Consider the following 12,160-nt stretch of genomic DNA (forward strand, 5'->3'; position numbering starts at 1 on the left):
CTGTCAACTTTGGCAAATGGGAAGGAAGTGGCAGGCATTGCAGAAGTATTTAAAGAAAGCTTCCTATTGTAGTTTCAGGGAGATGAATAAAGACATTGTTAAACAATCTTGTCTAGTTGATGTTTTAAGTACACCAATATATTTTAAAGTGCAGATGACAAATAAAAGGGACTAATGTGGACTTGAACTAGCCAATTACGTTAGCAGCTAGTTCACACAAATGGTCCATTGTATGTCACTGTATTTTCCCTTAAATGCTCCCAACAAATTTATATTGTATGTTATTTTGTATTTAGAGTACATAGTATGTATGATGTGTTCTGTATTAACTTCAACTTTACTGTACCTAGAATTTTCAACGGATATTGCACCCTACAGTCTAACCCTGTGTTGACATACAAAAGCATAGAAATGACTTGTGAACAATAAACAATATCTAGCAATTCAAAAGGTGTACTCATCAAATAAAATTACCACACTGCTCCGTTTTCACGCACATATACAGAACAGGAACACCCAATTACTTCAATTATACAAAATATCAATTAAGTAATATTCATCTAAGTATAGTTCTACAAGGAAAGTGCTCTTGTAGTAAGTTTCAAAATAAGGCATTAATACATATGTCATGTTATAATGTCATGTATGAATATACAAATAATCAAGAAGCGACATACACGGATGTTGCTTACCAAAATAACATACCAGTGGCAGCTGTAAAATAGTGGTGAATCTCATGCAGACTGAGTGCTCTTTCCCATATAATGAACTCATCGAAAACTCCATTCACATAATGTTTTGAAGGATCACTGTTTGCTCCCACAACCAAGCTGTCGTTCCCATCTCCATAATTGTAGGAAACTTGTCCTCTGGAATCACTGGCGTTGAAAGTACCGTTGACATAAACTTTCAGGCCTTCACTTAAAGTCCAGGTAAATAGGACATGTGTCCAAAAGAGACCTTGAGACCAATTGAGAAGACATAAAGGTACCTTAGAAAACTAGAATAAGAATGGACAAACCACAGTGACACAGCATGCAGACACGTTTTCTGAAGGCAATGCCCACATAGTATTTTCCAGGGAAAAGAAACACTTTTACAGCAGGAGTGCTCTCCATTTCGTTAACTGGCCAATTAGAAATGTTTACCAGATTACTGTAAACAAATGCACATTGTAAATGTAGACGTAGACATTAAGTGATTTAGAAATGCAGCAAATCATCAAACACTATATACACTAAACAGCTACAAACACTACCAATCACTAATACATGCAATCATCATCATCATCATTTATTTATTTATATAGCTCCAACAAATTGTGTAGTGCTTTACAATTGGGGACAAACAAAGTAATAAACAAACTGGGTAAACAAACAAAGAGGTGAGAAGGCCCTGCTAGCAAGCTTACAATCTATAATAACAGTTTAGGTGCATTTTGGAGTCAAACTGAAATTTCTGGTGAACAATGGGGAAGTTTTTCCAAACTGAAATACAGTATATTATAATCTTCTTAGCTCTCCGATATCATAAAGAACCAGCATACGACCCTTTGAGTGTTCTCCCGATACAACCCCCCCCCCCCTTAACGCCCAGGCCATTGATCTAATAGCAAATAATTGGAAGCACACTGCACTGTCACTGGAAAACATGACAAGTTGCAGTCTTTCCTTACTGATGACCTTGGTCCTGTAATTAATGTAACAAAAATGTCAAGTTAACATTTTTCAATTATTTTATTAAAGCTAGGTTATAGAGAACACAGATAGCAAATTAGTTATTATACCAAGTACCTATTGTTTGCAACAAAGTAGAAAATGACAAGCCGTTTAGATGGAGGATGGGAAGCAAAAACTAGCAGCAGCTCCCACAATAAATGAGTATCACTGAGAATATTTATGAAAAATAGAATCCACACATAAAAGCTATTAAATATACATTTCTAAAAGTTATATTTAACCCCTTCTTTCATTTAGGCCAATTAATAATAGCTCTGAATAGTAATTTACAAATGGCTATTGAAGAAGGTGGCAACACTCTTGAGAATGTGCTATAAACTGTTGATCCTTGCTGTTAATGACAGCTTGGGAGTTCAGTCTTGGGGCCATGAAACATTTTGTTTGGTGAATGTCCCCATGATTTCTGTACACAGCATTCAAACTACACTGCAGAAGTGAACAGCGCTTCCCAATTAAAAAAGGAAATCTGATATCACAACCGGTGAAAACTACACCTGAAATAGGTTACTCTGCCATACTCCAATATGCATTTGATTTATATAAACAGCTAATATGGAAGACCTATCAGCCCCAAGGTGTTTATTTTGAAGCTGTCTTTGTTTTTTTCTGTTTAAAAAAACTGCCTGAGGCCAATTGTACTGAAACCTTGGACTTGTGTGACTTCTCTGCTGCTGTACACTACCATCTACCCCAGGAGATGGCACCTGTCCCCCTAACCTGGTTACTAATATATATATATATATATATATATATATATATATATATATATATATATATATATATATATATATATATATATATATATATATATATATATATATATATATATATATATCTTTTAAATGTAGGCGGGAGATTTTACAGAAAATCTTGCTGATTTTTTTCTCACGGCTCACGGCAGCAAAGAAACTACCATGGTAAGAGTAATAATGTGCAGGCTAATTGAATCTGCCCCTTTGCCTCTCCGGCACTAACTAAACACGCAGAACACCATCTCTCCTGTGAAGGACCTTGCGTATTACACACAAACAGCATATAGAGCTATTTGGTCACCATTTGCAGAGCCTCTTAGGAGGCATCCAACCTCCCCACCAGATCTGAAAGACAGAGGAAACTGCCTAGCAGCATTTTTATCAGCACCTTCAGAGGCAAACACAGGATTTTTAAGGGGGGGTTTCCTCTCCCCCCCAAAAAAATAGAGAGAGCCGCTGCGCATGCGTCCGCGCATGCGCAGCAGCTCCATTTTGGCGATGCTGTACTGTACACGAGCCGCGGCGCTGTCAAAGAAGCGTCTGCAGACGCTTCTTTGACAGTGACGCGGCTGCTGTACAGTACAATACAGCACTGCCGCGGACGCTTCTTTGACGGCGCCGCGGCTGCTGTACAGTACAGTGCTGCTGGTAGGGGCTCGTTCGTTCGCGGAGGGGAGGGGTTTCTGGAGAACCAGAACCCTCCCCCCCCCTGCGTGCGCCCCTGACCTTGCAGGTGCAACCCTTATTCAGTCTGCTGTGAAACTGGGAGATCAAAAGATCAGTAGACATGGACTGGGCCTTGTAAATTGAGCCCATCCTTCTCTCTCTATTGACACCCCAGGGACCTTTACCAGTTTTCCCTAAATCTGAACATACTCTTTGGGAAGCTTTTCCAAAACACCAGCAATATCCATGGGATTTAAGAGCACATAAGACAGAAAGCCTGAGACACATATCTGTCATCTTCCACTTTCCCAGTGCCTTTGTCACAATATATGAGGAAGAGGACACATATGGATGGAAATGTTGCATAGAACACAAAGATATTACACATAAATAGATTAGGGAAAAGACCTACACACAGACCAGTGCACACATACAAAATAGGTACATGAGTCAGATCAATGGGAGCCTGGAAGTTAATATCTGTAAGTGGTTGTTGTATCTTCTATGTTGAACTGCTTCAAAGGATATGTACTGCGTGTAAAATTATATCTTATGGCGATTTATACTGTAGTGTTATGGATGAGCTAATGATGCTTATATATACATCATACATTGCAGACACAGTGGAAGTTGGACATTTACATAGATTTTTGATAATTGCAATAATATATATATATTATATATGCATCCATACTATACCGGTCTTCAAATACCAGTCCTATATTGTACATGGTTTTTCCTAGTAATGTTTACTATTTTGACATAACATCCTTTAAAACCAGCATTAAGTGCAAACCATTGTCCTCTATTTTTATTTATTGTTCAAAAAGGCTAATTATGTGCTTTAATGAGATTACCTACAGGAAGTCATGTACATATGAAAAAACTCTTCACCATCATCAAAACTTTATCTTCACTATATGTATTTGTTAATGTCATTAAGGTATTTTCGTTATATTAGGTAACAACTAATATGTAACAATATAAAATTGCACAAGTACCTGGTGGATTAATGCTTGCTTTCCACACCTTTGAGTTCTCTCGTGTGTAAACCTCTACATAACCTTCATTTTCATCAGAGTATATTTCAATGCCATGAGAAGTAATTTTTTTCCCAAATGGCTGCGCTTGTCGGGGCTTTTGGCTTCCATCACGGAAACGCTGGTTATCATGGGTATAGGATTTCTGTTTATTTTTTTGTTGGTCCTGGATCTTCCAAAAAAATGAGAATGTGAAACCTGGTTTGACAGAAAGCAGCAACAGGTTACCAAACCAATAATGAAAATAACTAGAAATTTTCAGTCTGTTTAGGATGAGATATAAACTACTTGCTAGTGACACTATCTAATATAAGTATGTTCTGGGAAGCAGCATTCAAGTGGTAGTCCCTTTGACTAATGTTTTACCCACTAGAAATACATAGCATGTCACAGACCAATATTGAGGCAGGTTTCCAACTATAGATAAACTGTTTCACCCTTATTGGTGCGCACCATGTATAATATGGATTAAGTGAGATTCTGTCACAATACATGCTATGTCATGCTCTTTATAAGCAGTAGGTAAAGCAATGACTTATATGGCTTGTATGTAAATGACATTTCCTTGGATATGATTTTTTTTTTTAAAATAAAAAATGTATGTATGTAAATGAAGAACCTAGAGCTTACACTATGAAAGATGTAGTAGAAACTATTAGAAATAGACATAAAAAAAACACGCAGAAGTATCATTCTGCCTTGCCAAGGTCCCAAATTTTGAAAAAGTTTTGATGAGAGAAGGGAATTTTAAAATGTGCAATAGCATTGAAAGAATTTAAGTAGGACAAATAAGCCCTTGGTTTAGGGCAATAGATACTGACCAAAGCAATTAAGCCACTGGGCAAGCACTTTATTTGTAGAAAAGACCAGGGGCTAGATTTACTAAGCTGCGGGTTTGAAAAAGTGGGGATGTTGCCTATAGCAACCAATCAGATTCTAGTTATCATTTTGTAGAAAGCACTAAATAAATGAAAGCTAGAATCTGATTGGTTGCTATAGGCAACATCCCCACTTTTTCAAACCCGCAGCTTAGTAAATCTAGCCCCAGGAGTCAGAAATACAGAAACAAATATTTCAGGAGGAATGAGTGCATCTTGGTGATCCATTGGGTGATGATGGGTATACACATAATTGGAGACATGGAAGGACAATAGCAGAGTAGAGAGTCATAAATCTTTCATAGTGAAATAAGTTGCTTTTGATAGGAACAGGGACAATGCAGTAGTTATAGTCTAAATCCCAAAGAGACAAACCGTGGTATAAAAGACAGATCAAACAATCCATATTATCACACTAGAGGTCAAATGCAGGCAGATAGCACATTATACATTAGACTGAGCCAAAGTCAGGGAATTCAAGAAACAGATAAGTCAGCATAAACAGCAGGTCAAACTGAGACGCTACATCAGGATCTAGAGAAAAAGATACATCCAAACAAATGTGTAATAAAATGCCTTCTTTAAATAGCTAGTGTGCAAGTACTTGTTAATAGCTGTTTCTTTAGCTAGCCTCCCATACACATGTTACCAGGGCATGAAACCCATCCACATGCTCATTCAAGAGTGTAAACATATTGCCATTCTACAGAGCATTGACTCTTATAACAGGCTGAGTACATCGTGAAAGAGAGGCTTCCACTCTGTATAGACACCGTTTTCGGTTAGGTACACAGCACAGTGTTTTCAGCCAATTAATGGAACAATGTTGTTCTAATTCTGCAGTGTGTATGCACTCACGATCAGCATCTCCATAGAGTTTACAGAGTCATGATCTTTTCAGCCAATGGTTATGACAGATAAAGAGCACAGATCGGAAGGTAAATGTTGTAAAACATGTACACTGTGTACACGTGAATCGGGATACTTATGGGGACTTTCTTTTTTTTTTTTTTTATCAGTCGTTGGTAAAATCCTTATAGATAACACATCAGGAAAAAATTTCTGTAATGTGTACCTAGCCTTAGAAAGCTATGTATATTCCCAAACTGTCTACCAATCTTTCATATCCAGTTTCTCTCCAAAATATGCCATAAAAAAAGTTTCTGGAGAAATGTCAAATTTAAAACACACTAAACTGCACCAGAGTTAATCATGTAAAGAAAGTGACATATTTTATAATCATACCAATATGACATCCCGATTCAAGTATGAAGCAAACTGAAAATGGGCTACTCAGTAAGAGGATGAGGTTCAGAATTATATTTATACAAATAGTAATAAATCATGAGACACTTAGAAATGTGGGGTCTGTTCAATTGCAAAACAAATATTCAATCTAAAATTAGAATTGACTTACAAAATATATAAACTTATTATGTTAACTTTGCTGTTTTAGGAAATCCAGTTATGTTCACAAATAACAGAATGGTGGCATTCTTCAGGCAACATTCTCATTTACACAGAAATGACGGCTGGCATGCTCAGTATACTTGTTGAAAAGATTTAAAACACTAACCTTCTGGCCCACATTTACTTGGGTCACTAATGCAAGAGTTTTTGGAGCTTCCAAAATATAGAAGAGTAACTTCTTTCTGTTCATTAAGGACAATACCGTGATTGACTGTTCCTTCTACAATATCTGAGGAGAAAGCAAAAACATTTCAATATGTGGCAGCATGTTTCCAAATTACGGGCCTGATTCATTAAGGATCTTAAATGAAGACGATTCATGAAAAAAACAGTCACTATTTAACTTATGTGCAAAAGAGAACACTCATTTGCACCCTTTGCATTGTAACATGGGTTTGTCCAGGAGACTGAAATAAGGATCCTCTTCATTTAAGATCCTTAATGAATCAGGCCCCACATTACTTGAATATAGTTGCTTAAAATATTTCTCTAATTATATTACTTCACTACAACAAATATTTATATATATATATATATATATATATATATATATATATATATATATATATATATATATATACACACACACAAGTTAACCTGTGCATGATACTCATGCATTCTAGTCAAATCAAGCTACTTAAGGTGTTAAAAAGGTTCTTGTCATGCATTTGGGCCATAGCCCAGGCCTCCTCAGGGGAAGAGCGTTACTTCCCGACGTAAGCGCCCTTTTTTAACGTGGTTTTGTCCACATGTCACCACCTCATCATTCTTCTCCATCACCTCATCCTTCATCTTCATCGCCACATCTATCCAGATGTCTATCCAGACACAGGGATCTCTCTCAGCGGTCCTGAGTATCACACTCCTCTCACTCTGTCACCCCCGGCAACCACCAACCATTCCCCACTGTCACCCCCGGCAACCACCAACCACTCCCAACTGTCACTTCTCCTTCAAGAAATATATATATTATTTTTTTTAAATCTTTATAAACACTTTTAACAATTAACAAATTAAATTAACAAATTAAAAACATCTTAGTATACCAAATTTCAGCCCTTTCTGAATTTTTTTTTCCACACACACTAAGAATTTAGTAGGTCAGTGTATAACTCCGCCCAGCAGGTGGTGCTGCAGTTTGGTTTTATTTTTTTTCACACACACACACAGACAGACTAACACACGCCACTAAGCATTTATAATATATATATATATATATATATATATATATATATATATATATATATATATATATATATATATATATATATATATACACACATATACACTGATACACTGTATGTACATATACACATATATTATACACAGCATAAGCAGTTACAACACACACTCTTACACACATAACTTTGCTTTATTACTATTATTGCACAATGAAAGTGCAAAGTATTAATAACTGAGCACATTTTTAAAGACATTATAATAAGCCAAAACGTACGGCAGAAAATATAGACAGCAACAAAGTCAATAGCAAACGTCACATGTGGAATGTATTAATAGTCATCCATATTTATTGACTTTTTTTTTATCTGTTTGCAAAGAAATCTATCCATCTGTGTTACTTGAGGCCATTCAAATGCAAATAGTGCACCTTCGGCATTTATAATATCCGTTTCCTATTGTACCATTTGTTTGGACTGTAGCAGCATGGGCTTAAAGGCAAATGTTCAGGTCTACAAATATTTTTTGTATTAGTGTTACAGTAAATAAATGTATTTTTTTGGTAATGAAAAATTATGATTTACCCTTGGATGTAGTTTTCTCCTTTGATTAGAACCCATGAAATGCCACATACATCTAATGCCCAGAGAAGAGGAGACATGGGGGTATATTTGCTAAACTGCAGGTTTGAAAAAGAGGAGCTGTTGCCTATAGCAACCAGATTTTAGTTATCATTTATTTAGTACATTCTACAAAATGAGAGTTAGAATCTGATTGGTTGCTATAGGCAACATCACCACTTTTTCAAACCCGCAGTTTAGTAAATATACCCCATAGTCCTTTTCAGCTAGTCCACAACCTTCTCACATACTTCACCAGCCACTTCTCCCTCCGGTGCTCTGGTCATGTTTAATGGACTGTAACCCTATATTTTTACTTTTCGTTCATATTTATCTAATATGTGTATTAATCCCATCGCTGCTGAGTTGGTTTTGGTCCTATTCCAAAATCAATGTTCGTTACTTTTCTGTGCAGCACCCAAACAAATCATAGAAAAATTCATGTTTTCCATAAATATAATTGGTTTCTTTATAACCCAAGTTTGGATTGCACACTAATTTCCAGAAGGTGGTAAAATAGCAGACAAAACTCACATTTATTTTATACATCTATCAAATAAAAGTTTTTACATAGTATGGGCTGTTCTACCTTGCTTAATAGCTTAATGTGTTCTGTAGAAAGGGACCACGTTTTTCTTTTTGTATGTAAATGTGCATACATACTATGTATAGTGGGGTTATTGTCCACCATATCTACTTACTGTTTGAAAAAGCTCCCCTCTTTTAAACAAAGGTGCCTCCAACTATCACTGGATCCTTTTTCTATATACTGTAGCATAGAGGTTTTATTGTCTGCTGATCACAAATGATCAACAGTAAATATTTGGTAATTGGTACCCTTGTTTGAAAGAGGAGATTCCCTTTAGGAGCCAAGACTTGGGGAAATTAGGCTGCTTTGGGGCCTTGCCTCGTTCTTCGTGCTAAACGCCTGGAGATCTTTGCTATCACAGCGCATACATGCTATAACATCACTGGCCCCATCCTCTTCCTCCAGCTGTATTCAGTGCCGGATTTACACCTCATAGGGCCCTAGGCAAGATATCGGTTTGGGCCCCCCCTTCACACACACAGTGGCCCCTCACAGACACATAATACACACACACAGTGGCCCCTCACACACACATAATACACGCACGCAGTGGCCCCTCACACACACATAATACACACACACAGTGGCCCCTCACACACACATAATACATGCACGCAGTGGCCCCTCACACACACACATAATACACACATGCAGTGGCCCCTCACACACACACACACACACAAATAATACATGCACGCAGTGGCCCCTCACACACACACATAATACACGCACGCAGTGGCCCCTCACACACACACATAATACACGCACGCAGTGGCCCCTCACACACACACACATAATACACGCACGCAGTGGCCCCTCACACACATAATACACACAGACAGTGGCCCCTTACACACACATAATACACAAACAGTGGCCCCTCACACACACAATACACACAGACAATGGACCCTCACACACACATAATACACACAGACAGTGGCCCCTCACACACACAATACACACACTATTAATATACTACCCTACCCCTCCCCCAACTTACCTTTTTCCATCTAGGAGCTGTGGACTGGAGTCTTCATCCCCTTCACACATGGGATGTCACCTGTCATGTGGTGCACGTCCCATGTGACACAGAGCAGGCCACACAGAGGAGGGAGGGAGGAGACCAGCCACCACACTAGCCCCGTGTGGCCCCTCCCCCGACTCGCGGCAGCATCCCCTCCCCCCCGCAATTTGCTCTTGTCCCCCCCAGCTGGGCCCCCCAAGAGCCGCTAGGCCCTAGGCAGGTTGCCTAGCTGTAAATCCGGCCCTGGCTGTATTGGAAGGAAACACTAAGATGTGCTCTCAGATGTGCTTTGTGACATCTACTCACCATTTTCACCAGAACCCTGTGGCACTCACCTTTTGCAGACATTGGATATATCTTCCAGTCCCACTTGCCCTTTTCAGTGAAGGGGATTAACGGATGATTTTATAAAAATACTTTGTTATAAGGTTTACCTAGTTTCTATGGAGGCACCAGTAATTCTGCTTGCAGATCAACATGAATCAGAGATGCTATTGTTTTTCTTGACTTCCCCATAACCACTTTCTCTCATCCCATAACTAGTAATACTCATCCCCCCAAAGCAACAGCTTAAGGGCATTCTGTAGTAGCAAGAGATATGTATGGCACCATGAAAAGGATGTCATGTCTTTTGGGGCTAGGTTAGGTCAGAAAAGAACAAAAATATGACAGGGCAGCCAAATAGTTACAAGACACAAAGCTGTGAGATTGCTTACAGCCTGCACTGAGGAATAACATAAAATTATATCCAGTATATAATTTCTTTTCTGCCAGGTACAGTTATAAAATAAAATGTTTGAGGTTGTAGTCCAGTTCAGATCCAGGCTATATTTCCTAGCCCAGGGAGCACAGTGGGATCACTAACCTCTATGTTGTGTGACCCGTCTACACAGACAGCAGTTATACACATGGTTCAGACTAGATAGTGAGAAAATTAGGTCGACAATATTTTCTTGAAGCATTATCCAAGAGAGCAGCTAAGGAAATGGTGTACACTGTAGTAATGAAGTCCATAAAATTCCATGTGCACTCTTTACATTCCATTATGGGGGATTTTTCCAATACAATATTGAATATACTTGCATAGCGCATAATATATAATGCTTTATAAACGTTACACAATGGTAGCAAAGAAATCACAAAAGCACTGACATCACCTTTGACCTAGTAAGCCTAAAACACCTCGATGTTGAAAGATGTAACGTATGATTTATACCTCAAAACTCATATTTTATATATATATATATATATATATATATATATATATATATATATATATATATATATATATATATTACAGAAAACTGTCTGGTACACTTATGTTACAAAACTTTTCATTCTTTAAAATCCCACTAAAAAGTATACAAGTAATTACTTGTAGTCTGCATTTTAATTGTAAGGCATTAATCATCTAGCTATTTGCCAAATGTGAGCAGCAGTTTACTGTACTGCAGAGCATATAGAACGGTCATGTGAAACCCAAACATGTCTTGGAGTATATTTCTGGCAGATCCAAAGCAATAGACAAACTTACACACTTGTGGAAAGAGATTTTATGTTATCGGACATTTATTTTCAGTAGAAGATATATAGATGAAGCCGTTTTACTGCAACATTTCATTTATTGACTCACCAACCAGCACAAATTAGAACAATAAGGAGGATTAATCCACTACATATGCAGACCCGAGGGTCGCTTCCTACTTGTAGAGGGTTCCCTCTGGTCATTATGTGCCCCAAATCAGAATCCCTTTTTCTCCAGATTCTTTAAATGCATTGAGTGGTTGGTGTGGGGTCATGTGATAGTCGGTAGCGACTTTAATGTAGTTCTTGATCGTGCCCTATATAAGTCCCTCCCTTCCTTCCGGTGGAGAGCTCCTCCCTCTACAAACTCTACATCTTTAGCCACCTTGCTCACCCCCACCATATGTATGATTCCTGGCAGCTCTGTAATTCCAATGATAGTGATTACAACCACTTCTATGCTCCTCACCAATTATACGCCCATATAGATATGCTATACATTTCTCACTCCCTCATTCCTCATGTGACCTAAGCAGACACAACTCTGTTTATCTGGACTGACCAAGCAAGAGGGTTCCTCCTTCTTGACCTTATTAAACAACTGCACTGTCGTAGTTGGTGCCTAGAAGGCTCCTTCCTGCTTAAAACACCGATTTCCAACTACTTCCTAGACACC

The 12,160-nt window shown here is 38.1% G+C and overlaps 1 protein-coding gene across 2 annotated transcripts in view; it reads right to left on the minus strand.

Annotated features, from left to right (window-relative positions):
• The window catches only part of ADGRD1 (adhesion G protein-coupled receptor D1), a 434,837-nt gene that overhangs the window by 382,463 nt on the left and 40,214 nt on the right, over positions 1–12,160 (minus strand). For both annotated transcript variants that reach the window (XM_075176425.1, XM_075176435.1), the window contains 3 exons: positions 6,652–6,774; positions 4,159–4,395; positions 706–960 (listed from right to left, as the gene is read on the minus strand). In XM_075176425.1, coding sequence (XP_075032526.1) covers positions 706–960; positions 4,159–4,395; positions 6,652–6,774 — 615 coding nt within the window. The remainder of the gene's footprint in view (positions 1–705; positions 961–4,158; positions 4,396–6,651; positions 6,775–12,160) is intronic.

Source organism: Mixophyes fleayi, chromosome 1 (genome assembly GCF_038048845.1).
Source record: "Mixophyes fleayi isolate aMixFle1 chromosome 1, aMixFle1.hap1, whole genome shotgun sequence".
In the NCBI taxonomy this organism is placed as follows: Eukaryota; Metazoa; Chordata; class Amphibia; order Anura; family Limnodynastidae; genus Mixophyes; species Mixophyes fleayi.